The sequence below is a fragment of the Siphateles boraxobius genome, unplaced genomic scaffold (assembly GCF_051911475.1).
Source record: "Siphateles boraxobius isolate OS27281-9 unplaced genomic scaffold, OSU_SipBor_1 60, whole genome shotgun sequence".
NCBI classification, from domain to species: domain Eukaryota; kingdom Metazoa; phylum Chordata; class Actinopteri; order Cypriniformes; family Leuciscidae; genus Siphateles; species Siphateles boraxobius.
Genome location: NW_027509187.1, coordinates 1082191 through 1097073, shown reverse-complemented (window position 1 = coordinate 1097073; position 14883 = coordinate 1082191). Strand labels below are relative to the sequence as shown.

At 34.5% G+C, this 14883-nt stretch overlaps 1 protein-coding gene across 1 annotated transcript in view; it reads left to right on the top strand.

Moving 5' to 3' along the window:
* LOC143718272 (calcium-activated potassium channel subunit alpha-1a-like) overlaps window positions 1-14883 on the top strand; it is a 95506-nt gene that overhangs the window by 69782 nt on the left and 10841 nt on the right. Inside the window, exons 22-27 of the mRNA XM_077209294.1 lie at window positions 5892-6015; window positions 7276-7500; window positions 7574-7766; window positions 8582-8695; window positions 9503-9586; window positions 10871-11001. Coding sequence (XP_077065409.1) covers window positions 5892-6015; window positions 7276-7500; window positions 7574-7766; window positions 8582-8695; window positions 9503-9586; window positions 10871-11001 — 871 coding nt within the window. The remainder of the gene's footprint in view (window positions 1-5891; window positions 6016-7275; window positions 7501-7573; window positions 7767-8581; window positions 8696-9502; window positions 9587-10870; window positions 11002-14883) is intronic.

Below are 14883 nucleotides of genomic sequence, written 5' to 3'. Positions count from 1 at the left end.
TGAGAAGACAAAGGCCGGATAATGTGCCACATTCATAATGAGCTGCATATTAATTAGCCTTTCACACAGGTGTGTCACAGGGTCCCAAAGAATGCAAGGACAAAAGAAATTATCTATATATACATATTTTACAATTAGAAATTGTAACCAATTACAAATAGGTTACAATTACAACAACAATTACAATTTTTACAATATTTCAAGTGTATTTCTTTGTAAAAAGTATACATTTTATCATACGTATTAAAAAAGGTAAGGATTCATTAGTTTGAATATTGGAACAAACACTATAATAACATCTTAGTTGATAATTCAATATACCTACTTTATTTTTGACAAAACATCATACAATAGTACAGTATATTTAACTATGAGCAGAAATTGGTGAACAAAAGCGTACCTATTTAATGTGACAGTAGTCTTTTTTTACAGTCAAAACTTTATAATCTATCCAAAACTAATCACAAAATCTTGTCTAAACATTCATATTTAGTCTGTAACATATTGTGTATGATATATTAGCATATACATGTGAATTTGCAGTTTGTTGCTTATACAGACATTTTATTTCAAGTAGTAGGCTAAAGCAATATAGTTTGGATGTGTTCATGTAAACATAACGTTTACTAATGTAGGTGCGAGAGTGAATGAACGGCACAGACGCGCGCTGTATAACTGTAGTAAACAAAGCGCGTGCGCACCTGTGCCGTTCATTCATTATTTAGCCTACACACAGACACGCAATTCATATTTAAACAGTCTTTTTGCAGTTTACAGTCAGACAATATTCAATATCGCGATTAGAACAAAGCACTTAAGAATAAATGACTTACTACATCAGCTGGATCCGTTGCTCCTCGAAATGAAATTACCACTTCTGGTACATTTTCAGGGTTATTAGATAGTATTATTCCTCACAGCGTAGGGATACACTGTGTACACAGCTCTAGTAAGATACTTACTGAACACGATGTGTTTTATAACACTATAAATGTTGTTGTTGGCATGTTTTAATGGCTTGTCTGAGATCATTTGCGTTTGAATACCGCGCGCTCTCCGTGGGCGTGGCACATTAACGCGTAATTAGGTATAATGAGCTGGAAAGAAAAAGACTGACCTCTCTTTTCATACAGATTACATAAACTGAGAATATTTGTTTTTTTATATAAATGAATTCATTTAAAAGAAGAGAGTTCAAGCTTCATTATGGAAAAACACTCGTGCCTGTATGACAAGTATTCGCGGAATTACAGTTAATTTTCGGACGCGTTTCAGAATGGACTTCACTGACAGAGAGAAGGCAGAACGCGCATCATGTTTGTTTTTCTTTATTTGGCGAAAAGCACAACACTTTGTTTTTATTGTGAGTATCCACACAAAAAATAGACACTTATCAGGATCTAATGATGTACAACACTTAATATGTAAGATCAAAATCAACAGAGTATTTTGAGTTTCTTTTGCACTGATAAGACAAAAAGCGAGACTATCGCGCCCCTGCGATAGTCGACCTCAGAGGGTTAACTAGCCATTTTTATTTTTACTTATTCGATGCCCCATACACTTGCGTTATAAGCTAATCTGTGGTTAAACTAAAACTAACGTTAAAACTGGGTACATTCGATTATGATGGAAACGCATCCCAGAGTACGGTCGACTAGGTACACATGTGTTATTTAGCCCGAGGGTCATTTTTGGCCGGAATTGTCCTTTAAGAACAAGTTATTTTCAACGACAGCCTGGCAGGAGAATTAAGATCTCCTAAAGGACATACTAACATATTACAATACACACACACACACACACACATACATTTAAAACATTCACAAGCTGTGATAAAAACTCTCCTTAATAGTTTTTAAAAAGCAGAGATTGAAATGAGTTTTGCAGCACATTCCTATCATTTGGAGCAGCGAAACTAAAAGCCGAGCGTCCATAGACAGTTTTTTTTCTAGGGATAATCAAACAAATATGATTAGATGATCGACTATAAAGCATTGTGATGGTGAGTTTTGCACAGATTCTTCTCATACTGTATACTTCAGAAATGTCAGTCTAGTTCTTGCTCGTGTTTGTGCACTGGGCATCTCTATCCTCACACAAAACGACAGCAGTGACTCCAGCCAATCAGAGTCCAGGATCAGTCTCTGTTGCCTCAGGCTGTAGTTCTGCTGCCCGAATCCCTCCCGAGTCTCACCCGCACTTAGTGCTGTCCGACACGACGCCTGCTTTTAACTCCAGAACCTGCCTTTTATCCTGTCCGTCGGAATCACACATCCATTTATTGATTCTGACGGATGAAAGAGCTGCTATTGAATTAATAAAAGCCATTAATATGCAATGATGGAATGAGAATAATATTTTCTGAATACTTTATCAAGACACCAGACAGGAATGATTCATATTATATAGACTGTAATTGACAACAAGTGGGATTTAGAGGGATATAAATCACCAAATAATGAATCATATATTAATATTAACCATATATATATATATATATATATATATATATATATATATATACCTCGACTTGCACAGTCTGTTGGTTTGTTTGAACATTTCATATAAATGTAACGGTTAACAAAACGAATTACTGATTAATTTTGTCTCGGTTTATAGACGACATGCTTTTTTCTGTATGTCCTATTTAATATTAATTTTGTCAGCTAGTTTTATTTGACCAAAAATCTGAGCATTTTAGTCTAGTTTTTAGTCAATGAAAACTTAGTCACATTTTTGTCTTGCTGCATAAATTGTAAAATTAGAATAAATTGCTAATGATTATTTTGCTCAAAATTATAATCACAACGATTGTTGTCATTTGAGAAATGTATTTCATCAGAATTATTGCACTTTCATAAGCACAAATCTAGAGGAGGTCAACTCATACGCATGGTGTATTTTACCTCATCTAGTTTCCTGATTTTTTTAATAGGCTATTTGTCATAAATTAACATGTCATTTATTACATTTTTCAAAAAATATGTAAACGGTGAAATTCCTCATAGTTACTCCAATAATTCTAAATTACATTCACACGTAAATTAACACTAGCCCTATTATTGTGTAATACAATACTAGCAGATTAAAACTGCTCTGATTGCAAAACAAGTAAATATCATCTGATATTATGCTTAAAAACACATTTAAATAACTTTTTGTTTAGCCTTTTAGTGTGACTGCAGTTTAACTACTTTAAATAATGATTAGCATTATCAAACAGAGTTGTGAAGTGTAACATTCACATTCCAGGCTGCAGAAAAGCGCTGACTGAAACGTGTTGTCTTCATTTTCACAGCTGTGCACTTCTATTGTATGGGCCTGTGACACAGAAACAGCAGGATAACCGTTTCAGGCTAGTTTTATACGAGGCGTTGGATTGTCTGCACAGTTGTGCCTCACGGCTCAGAGAAAACACTGGTGTGTGTATCAGCTGCGGTGACTGCGGGCCCGGGTGCATTCGTAATGAAGAGCAGATTGAATCCAGCTCTTTAGAAAGCATGTTAGTGTCAGGTTATGTGAGGAGAGAGACTCTCTCAGCGCAGCGATGCTTTTCATAGCCTGGAGAACATCAGAGGGTTTGATCTCAGCCAATGGACACACATTCATAATAAACAATGCAAAATAACCGAAATATTCTCTCATCTAGTATTTCTACCACCTCTCAATCTGAGGCCAGTGTCCTAGTTATATTAGCACTATACATGATCAGTTTTATTATGTGTGTGTATGTATTCCAGCAGCAAAATCGTTCCAGAAAATTTGTATTCATTTATTTCTACAGTATATGTGTGTGTATATAATATATATATATATATATATATATATATATATATATATATATATATATATATATATATGAATGTATGCATTTAAGCAACAAAATCATTCCAGAAAATTATATACAAAATTATATAATTTAAAAAATATTTGTATTTATTTATTTTTAGCTGCAATATATAATATATATTTCAGCAACAAGCAATTTATATATATATATATATACTATACACGTTTAAATTCAAGGTGTCACTTGCCACTTCTTTGTTATTATTTGTGAAATGTATTAGCAATTTCTGACTGAAAATTGTTTGAAAGTAAATCCTACATAAATTTTTTTCTAGTGTATGTTCAGTAACTTAGTGACATAATTATTCTTCATAAATCTGAGTGATCTAAAAATCATTCCACTTTATTTAGCTTTATGTTTAAAGAATTTCTCCAGGATGTTTATGCAATTTACATTATATTCACTATCTTCGTTTTCCATGATAATCCCAAATGATGTTTCGTATCAACCTGTATTTCAGTGTGTTTGTGTCAGGTCTTATCCATATGCAGCTACAGGACCCGACTGAGACACACTCACTCTTGTCTGACCGCTATGAGTAGAACAGCCAGCTATTGACTTTCTGCTGGCGAGGATGGTATAAATGTGTTCAGCATTGACAAACCAAGCCCCTGAGAGGATCGAATAGAGCGAGCGAGGCTGTTTGTGGAAACATTAAACGTTGTTTCACTGCGAGAGATTGAGTCTTTATGAATCTGCTGTCAGTGAACGTCTGATGGAGTCGAGTCTGATGTCACGTCTGATAACACTCATCTCGACAGCAGCTCACATTCATCAGAACCAAAACATGTCCAGGTCACGTTACACTCTAAAATCTTATTTTGCATGAGGAAAATGACGCTTATGTTTAGAACCATTAACATTGTTGTCACGGTCAAGACGAGGCAAAGCAAATCTATAAGTAACTTAGGGAGAGAATAATCCAACACGAGAAATACATGTCACTGAGGGCATTATATAGGCCTACACAACTAACTAAGGTAAAAAAACAAGGAACAGGTGTGTGAAATCAGTGAAACAAGTAACCATGACAACCAACGTGCTAGAAACAATGACAATAGAAAGGAAACGCAGGAAATCACGAAAACAAACTAAAAGTCCTTGAACGTGAAAACACCACTGAACAATTTTTCTGCTTTGTGACATTATTTTCATGATGAGTTCATTTTGAAACTTTTTTAAATGAGAAAATAAAATCTAAATGATTGGTTTAGTAACACAATTAGTGATAAAAATTATTTTAATTGAATTTTTTCCTATATAACAATAATAATATAAATTTATTATATTGATAAATTTCATGTAAAAAACTATACATTAATTTATAATAAAGTTATATATATATATATATATCATTGTTTATAATATTGTAATATAATTGTAATTGGAAAAGTAATGTGATTTAGGTTTTGAGAGGTGAATTGTCATAAAATAATGTGATAATACGAAAAACAAATTATATAGTTTTAGGTATGCAAAATTTATTATAAAAGTTTTTTTTTGTTTTTGTTTTTTCAGCATGACCCATGTTCTCGACAGATTTTTTTTATATGAACCGTTGAATGCACATCAGGACAGGGAAAGTGTGTTTGTGATGTAATGTGGCACAGGTTTGAAGGTGAGCGCCGCGCTGCTGAGCGCTGTCACGGTGTGCATTAAATGTGATGGACAGAGAGCTGGAGGAAGTGAAGAGAGCCGTCTAGAGCTCAGACTCTAATGGCCTAATGATGGAGGGGAGGGAGATTGAAATAAAGTCACAACAGCCAGCTGTGTCTGACGGATGGAAAAGCTCTCTGACATGTGCCGAAACCTTCACCTCTTTAATGGGCCAATCAAACGTCCCCGAGACTGCCTGTTCTCCATCATGTCCTGTAACACGAGCCGTGAATGCCAGGATCCAATTCATTCTCCTCAAATGTATGATTTATAAAGAGTAAAGCGTGTCATTGGTTACAAATGGAACCGGAACATGTATTTGCTCGAGTCAAGATGTAGCTATTTTAACTTTTCACTGTTGTTTGTGGTTTGTTTATTTCAGGCATGACCCGTTGCTGGTCCCAGGACACGATCAAATGGAAACAATGGATGAGAACATAAAGAAATATGATTCTACAGGAATGTTTCACTGGTGTCCATCAAAAGACATAGAGAAGGTCCTCCTGGTAAGAGATAATCAGAACAGTACAAAACAGAATTGAGTGAAATGACATTTTAAAACTTTGTGTTTTCCAATATTTAGATGCCAGACCAGTGTTATAGTATCATATTTTATATTGTATTATAGTATTTATTAATATTTTAAATTAGATTTTATTTGTATGTTTTCCATTTTAGTATTATTAATTTTGTTGTGTTTTTGTGATAGTTTATGTCAATTAAAATGTCTATTTTATATTATTTTTATGTCAGTTTTAGTTGTTATTTTTCATTTTAGTTTTAGTAATTTTAGTACTTTAACCTAAACTTGACGGAAATTAGATTTTTTTTGTTGGTTGCATATTCAGTTCTTTTTATTTGTTTTATTTCAATTTTAGTGTTAATTGATTTTAGTCCTTAAGGCGAGACACGGCAGGCAAAAACATCGTTTTTTTTTTTACTGGTCAATTTTGAGATATTTGTCTTCAATAACATGTCTTCTTTCAGATTTGTGGTGAAAAAAAGTCAGAAATACACATTAAGTGTGTAGATTTCGGCTAAATTCATCAAAAGTTGTCGTTATAAATCATCCCTCTGCTCCGCGATCGCTGTCTGCACCCTGTCATCACACACACCGTTAGAAAGCTCTGGCAAAACATGGCGAAAATCATTTTTTTTAAGGCTATTGGCAGTATATTCTGATTTGCAGGATAACAAAAGTAGATATCCATAAATCCCTCTGTAATTTTTTCCCCATCTAATATGTGAACACAATGAAAAAATTATTTTGAACCTGGCTTTATCCAATACTCAGATTTCGTTTTTTAAAAATATATGCAAATTAGTGCATATTTAATTAGATAATGCCTAATTTGCATATTTAAACATGAAATTACAGAAAACTTGTAATATTTTTTCATAAAGTTTCATGGTTATATCTGCTAGTTAAAAAATTACCCTATTCACCTGTAGTGTCTTGCCTTAAACAAAATTAAACGAAAATGACAAAAGTTGCCTTGCCAACTAACCATTGGCAGTTTTATTTTTATTACTTATTTGTGTCTATTTATTTTTTATTTCAGTTTTCAACTAAATGAGACATTTTTCTTTGGCAGTTTGCTAAAAGTATAACTGAATTTTTTTTTAAATTAATGTTTAATTTAATTGAACATTTATATTATTTCAATGAACCTTAAAGTTTTTTCAATAGTTGTAGTTATTAACGGTGTCAGACTAGTGTTTGTGAGGTCAGTTATAAATCATATTTGTGTGTTGTTCTCTCTCAGACTCGGAGTGAGGCAGCGATGACCGTTTTGAGTGGTCACGTGGTGGTTTGTATATTCGGGGACGTGAAGTCGGCCCTGATTGGTCTGCGTAACCTGGTGATGCCTCTGAGAGCCAGTAACTTCCATTATCATGAGCTGAAGCCCATCGTGTTCGTGGGGTCTCTGGAGTACCTGAAGAGAGAGTGGGAGACGCTACACAACTTCCCCAAAGTCTCCATCTTACCAGTGAGTGGCGTCTCTCTCTGTTACACCAGTGATGCGTACATCCACGTGTTTCTGACGCCTGTCACTCGTTCAGGGAACTCCATTGAGCCGGGCTGATCTGAGAGCCGTCAACATCAACTTGTGTGACATGTGCGTCATCCTGTCAGCCAATCAGAATAACATCGACGACGCCTCTCTGCAGGATAAGGAATGTATTCTGGCGTCTCTCAACATCAAGTCCATGCTGTTTGATGACAGTATTGGACTTCTGCAGGCCAACTCTCAAGGTAACGGAGGATTTTATTCCTCAGTATTCATGTTTTGTTTTCCATTACATGTGTCTAATAAAAAAGTATTTACTTGAGATATTAAGACTTCAGATAGTGAGTTTATGCTTAAAACGAGAACAAATATCTGACAGTGGGATTGGATTCAAAGAGTTCTTATTTTAAATTCACTTCATTTTCATACGATTCTTAATATCTTAAAGTGCCCCTGTTATGCCATTTTAAAGGTTCCTAATGTTGTTTTAGAGTCTCCAACAACTGGTTTACATTCATTTAAGGTCTAAAACACTTTAATATTCTCATAATAATCACTGCAGCATCAGCTCTTTTCTCTCAGTGTCTGAAATGCTTCGTCTACAGATTCAGTCTCTCTAAACCCCGCCACTCTGAACGCTGCTCTGCTCTGATTGGCCCACATAGCTCAGTCTGTTGTGATTGGTCAGAATCGAAGTGCTCATTATCATATCTGGATCTCAGCTCTTAATCACAGTGATACGAACAAACGAACCAAACTCTTCCAGTCTCAGATAAACCAGTGTTTGAGGGCGGAGCTAAGAGACGCTGTTCAGCCAATCAAGACCATAGACTTGCATTATGCAAATTAGTTGCAAACCCACGTAGGTTCAGCAGGAAGTGAGACTGAATTACTGACGACTCGTTTCAGGCAGTTCAGAATCACTTCTTTCTTTTGGGACACAAAAACTCCATTAATCTAATGAGTGAGAAATTAGGTTTTTTTGCAGTGAAAGCCAAACAGAGAGTCAGAAAGGAATGGAATGGTTTTGTTTGTAACTTCTGTTGTGTTCCTGCTCCAGGTTTCACTCCTCCTGGAATGGATCGCTCCTCTCCAGAGAACAGTCCCGTTCACGGACTCGTACGACAGGCGTCTATAACCACAGGAGCAAACATTCCCATCATCACTGAGCTCGGTGAGACTCGCATTTCAACCTCTCACACACTCTTATTCAGCAAGGACACATTCAATTAATCAAGAGAGACAAAAACACATTTATAATGTTACAAAAGATTCTATTTCAAATCAGTGCTGTTCTTTTTATTCATCAAAGGATCCGGAAAAATAAAATGTATCACAGTTTACACAAAAATATGAACTGTTTTTAACATTGATAATAATCATGAACGTTTCTTGATCATCAAATCGTCATATTATACTGATTACTGAAGGATCATGTGACACTGAAGACTGGAGTAATGATGCTGAAAATTCAGCTTTGATCACAGGAATAAATTACATCATACAATATATTAACACAGAATACACTTTTTTTAAAATAGTAATAATATTTGACAATATTACTGTTTTTATTGTATTTTAGATCAAATAAATGCAGCATGCTTAAAAAAAAACTTAAAAAAAAATCTGTAACACTTTATCATAACATTAACTAACAATACATTTGTTACAGTATGTATTAATCCATTAAATAATATAACCAGGTAAAACTTTTAATTTTAATAATGTATTAATAAATGGTGACATTAACATTAACTAAGATTAATAAATGCTTTAGAATGTATTGTTAATTCTTAGTTCATGTTTACTAATATTACAAATGGAAACCTGGGTAAAAGTCTTACTGACTCAAAAGCGCTTGTGTGTAAATGGCTGTTTTAGGAACTGGTGGTTTTGGTAAGTTGCTAGATGTCATGTTGAAGCTAGTTTCTGGGTTTCTGGTAACTAGCTGCTATGGTAACTGGTTGTTTTATGCTAATAGCTAAAACAGACAAGTTGCTGCCCCTGGTTTCTCTGAGCCAGGACAAGAGCAGCGGAAACAACATCCCAATGATAACTGAGCTGGGTAAGACCCGCTGACGGGCGCTCACCGGAGACTCCTGCTTCATTTCTCATCCTGTAGACTCTATTCCTTCAGTTCTGTCAGTACTTTAGCTTTTCTTTTCATGCACTCTGTTGCTTTATGAGGGTGTTTTTGCATGAGCGCCGTGTGTGACTGTCGCATGCTGTGAATCCTGGGTGTTTTTGTGTGGTGAGACGCTGGTCCTTCCTGTCAAACTGCAAATCAATTGTCTTTAAAAAAGAATCCGTCACTCCGTGTCTCAGTCTCACACTGGAAACACACGAGTTCAGGGTCCAAAATGAACTTCCTGCCACTTCTGCCAATGAATTGACAGTATTTTCTGGCAATAAATGTTTTTTACTGACCATGAAATTGCATTTTGCATTATTTTTATTATATATATAAATATATATATATATATATATATATATATATATATATATATATATATATATATTTATATATATACATATATATACATATATATATATATATAAAATATAGACTTGTTTTATCAGACTCATCCATTAATATACATCATAATATAATGTTGCTTCAAGAAGGTCTGGATAAAAAGTAGAACATTTAGATAAGCTTTATTGTTCTTCTATGCTATTATTCTTACCATTTTACTTCTTACAACGTTTTATTAATTTACCATCCACTTACCTGGTCCATTTCATTTACTCACCAAATTTCCCTGATACCAAGGTAACAGATTGCTTAAGTAACACATCTGCTGGTAAAATAATTATTTATTTATTTAAATCAACTAAAAGGCAGTTCAACGAATGCAAATAAAAAATAATTGTATTAAATTTATAAATTTAATCTAAAATGTCTTTAATTGTGACTGGAAAAGTAATGAGAATTCGTATTTGGGGGGATTGTCATAAAAAAATTATAATAGAATAAAGTCATAAAATGGTCCATCTTTGTGCAATATGTATTTTAAATGTGTTTTTTATTTTTTGTTTAATTTTGTGGTGAAACATGACTCACGATCAGACTTGTTTTTGGCAGGTTTTATCAGAAATTCGGAAGGTGTGGAGAAAAACATTAACTAGACAGGATTCATTGTTTTGTTTTTTTAGGCTTTTGTTCTTCTAATAAAGTTCTTATTAAATCTACAAGCCACTGCACTGATAAAAGTTACTTTTATCAGTTACTTTTATTAAAAAGTGTTCATTTTTGACCCTGTGTTGTCCTGTTATTTCCTGTGAATATCACTCACTTAAATACAGTAATTACATTCCTAACAATCAGTGTGTATGTGTGTGTCTGCAGTGAACGACTCAAACGTGCAGTTTCTGGACCAGGATGATGACGACGACCCCGACACAGAGCTGTATCTCACACAACCCTTCGCCTGTGGGACGGCGTTTGCCGTCAGTGTGTTGGATTCATTAATGAGTGCTGTAAGTCTCACTGAAAACACTGACATCAGACCTCAAGCGCTGTCCTGCGTCTTTAAAGGGATAGTTCACACAACAATGAAAATTAGCCCATGATTTACTCGCCCTCAGACCATCCTCGGTGTAAATGACATTCTTCTTTCACACTCTTTGGAAGATTTATAATGGCAGTGAGTGGCTGTTTCTGTTTTGAAGTCCATAAAACTGCATCTATCCATCATAAAAGTGCAACTATCCATCATAAAAGTGCATTAACCATCATAAAAGTGCATCCATCCATCATAAAAGTCCAGCTATCCATCATAAAAGTGCAGCTATCTATCATAAAAGTGCAGCTATCTATCATAAAAGTGCAGCTATCTATCATAAAAGTGCAGCTATCCATCATAAAAGTGCATTAACCATCATAAAAGTGCATCCATCCATCATAAAAGTCCAGCTATCCATCATAAAAGTGCAGCTATCTATCATAAAAGTGGATCAATCCATCATAAAAGTGCATCTGTCCATCATAAAAGCGCATCTGTCCATCATAAAAGTGCATTAATCAATCATAAAAGCGCATCTATCCATCATAAAAGTGCATTTGTCCATCATAAAAGTGCATCTATCCATCATAAAAGTGCATCTATCATAAAAGTGCAGCTATCCATCATAAAAGTGCATCAATCCATCATAAAAGTCCAGCTATCCATCATAAAAGCGCATCAATCCATTATAAAAGCGCATCTATCCATCATTAAAGCGCATCAATCCATTATAAAAGTGCATCTATCCATCATAAAAGTGCATTAATCAATCATAAAAGCGCATCTATCCATCATAAAAGTGCATTTGTCCATCATAAAAGTGCATCTATCCATCATAAAAGTGCATCTATCCATCATAAAAGTGCATCTATCCATCATAAAAGTGAATTTGTCCATCATAAAAGTGCATCAATCCATCATAAAAGTGCATCAATCCATCATAGAAGTGCATCTATCCATCATAAAAGTGCATTAATCCATCATAAAAGCGCATCTATCCATCATAAAAGTGCATTTGTCCATCATAAAAGTGCATCAATCCATCATAAAAGTGCAGCTATCCATCATAAAAGTGCATCTATCATCATAGAAGTGCATCTATCCATCATAAAAGTGCATCTATCCTTCATAAAAGTGCATTTGTCCATCATAAAAGTGCATCTATCCATCAGAAAAGTGCATCTATCCATCATAAAAGTGCATCTATCATCATAGAAGTGCATCTATCCATCATAAAAGTGCATCTATCCATCATAAAAGTGCATTTGTCCATCATAAAAGTGCAGCTATCCATCATAAAAGTGCATCAATCCATCATAAAAGTGCATCTATCCATCATAAAAGTGCATCCATCCATCAAAAAAGTGCATCTATCCATCATAAAAGTGCATCTATCCATCATAAAAGTGCATCTATCATAAAAGTGCAGCTATCCATCATAAAAGTGCATCAATCCATCATAAAAGTCCAGCTATCCATCATAAAAGCGCATCAATCCATTATAAAAGCGCATCTATCCATCATTAAAGCGCATCAATCCATTATAAAAGTGCATCTATCCATCATAAAAGTGCATCAATCCATCATAAAAGTGCAGCTATCCATCATAAAAGTGCATCAATCCATCATAAAAGTGCAGCTATCCATCATAAAAGTGCATACATCCATCATAAAAGTGCATCAATCATCATAAAAGCGCATCTATCCATCATAAAAGCGCATCAATCCATCATAAAAGTACATCTATCCATCATAAAAGCGCATACATCCATCATAAAAGCGCATCAATCCATCATAAAAGCGCATCAATCCATCATAAAAGCGCATCTATCCATCATAAAAGTGCATCCATCCATCATAAAAGCGCATATATCCATCATAAAAGCGCATATATCCATCATAAAAGCGCATATATCCATCATAAAAGCACATACATCCATCATAAAAGTGCATCTATCCATCATAAAAGTGCATCTATCCATCATAAAAGCGCATCTATCCATCATAAAAGTGCATCCATCCATCATAAAAGCGCATATATCCATCATAAAAGCGCATATATCCATCATAAAAGCACATACATCCATCATAAAAGCACATACATCCATCATAAAAGCACATACATCCATCATAAAAGCGCATATATCCATCATAAAAGCACATACATCCATCATAAAAGTGCTTCAATCCATCATAAAAGTGCAGCTATCCATCATAAAAGCGCATATATCCATCATAAAAGCGCATATATCCATCATAAAAGCGCATATATCCATCATAAAAGCGCATATATCCATCATAAAAGCACATACATCCATCATAAAAGTGCATCTATCCATCATAAAAGTGCATCTATCCATCATAAAAGCGCATCTATCCATCATAAAAGTGCATCCATCCATCATAAAAGCGCATATATCCATCATAAAAGCGCATATATCCATCATAAAAGCACATACATCCATCATAAAAGCACATACATCCATCATAAAAGCACATACATCCATCATAAAAGCGCATATATCCATCATAAAAGCGCATATATCCATCATAAAAGCACATACATCCATCATAAAAGTGCATCTATCCATCATAAAAGTGCATCTATCCATCATAAAAGCGCATCTATCCATCATAAAAGTGCATCCATCCATCATAAAAGCGCATATATCCATCATAAAAGCGCATATATCCATCATAAAAGCACATACATCCATCATAAAAGCACATACATCCATCATAAAAGCGCATATATCCATCATAAAAGCACATACATCCATCATAAAAGCGCATATATCCATCATAAAAGCACATACATCCATCATAAAAGCACATACATCCATCATAAAAGCGCATATATCCATCATAAAAGCGCATATATCCATCATAAAAGCGCATATATCCATCATAAAAGCACATACATCCATCATAAAAGTGCATCTATCCATCATAAAAGTGCATTTGTCCATCATAAAAGTGCAGCTATCCATCATAAAAGTGCATCAATCCATCATAAAAGTGCATCTATCCATCATAAAAGTGCATCCATCCATCATAAAAGTGCATCTATCCATCATTAAAGCGCATCAATCCATTATAAAAGTGCATCTATCCATCATAAAAGTGCATCAATCCATCATAAAAGTGCAGCTATCCATCATAAAAGTGCATCAATCCATCATAAAAGTGCAGCTATCCATCATAAAAGTGCATACATCCATCATAAAAGTGCATCAATCATCATAAAAGCGCATCTATCCATCATAAAAGCGCATCAATCCATCATAAAAGTACATCTATTCATCATAAAAGCGCATACATCCATCATAAAAGCGCATTAATCCATCAAAAAAGCGCATCTATCCATCATAAAAGTGCATCCATCCATCATAAAAGCGCATATATCCATCATAAAAGCGCATATATCCATCATAAAAGCACATACATCCATCATAAAAGTGCATCTATCCATCATAAAAGTGCATCTATCCATCATAAAAGTGCATCTGTCCATCATAAAAGTGCATCTATCCATCATAAAAGCGCATACATCCATCATAAAAGTGCAGTTATCCATCATAAAAGCGCATCTATCCATCATAAAAGCGCATCTATCCATCATAAAAGTGCAGCTATCCATCATAAAAGCGCTTTTATGATGGATAGATGCGCTTTTATGATGCACTTTTATGATGGTTAGATGCGCTTTTATGATGGATAACTGCACTTTTATGATGGACAGATGCACTTTTATGATGGATGTATGCACTTTTATGATGGATAGATGCACTTTTATGATGGATAGATGCACTTTTATGATGGATAGATGTACTTTTATGATGGATAGATGCACTTT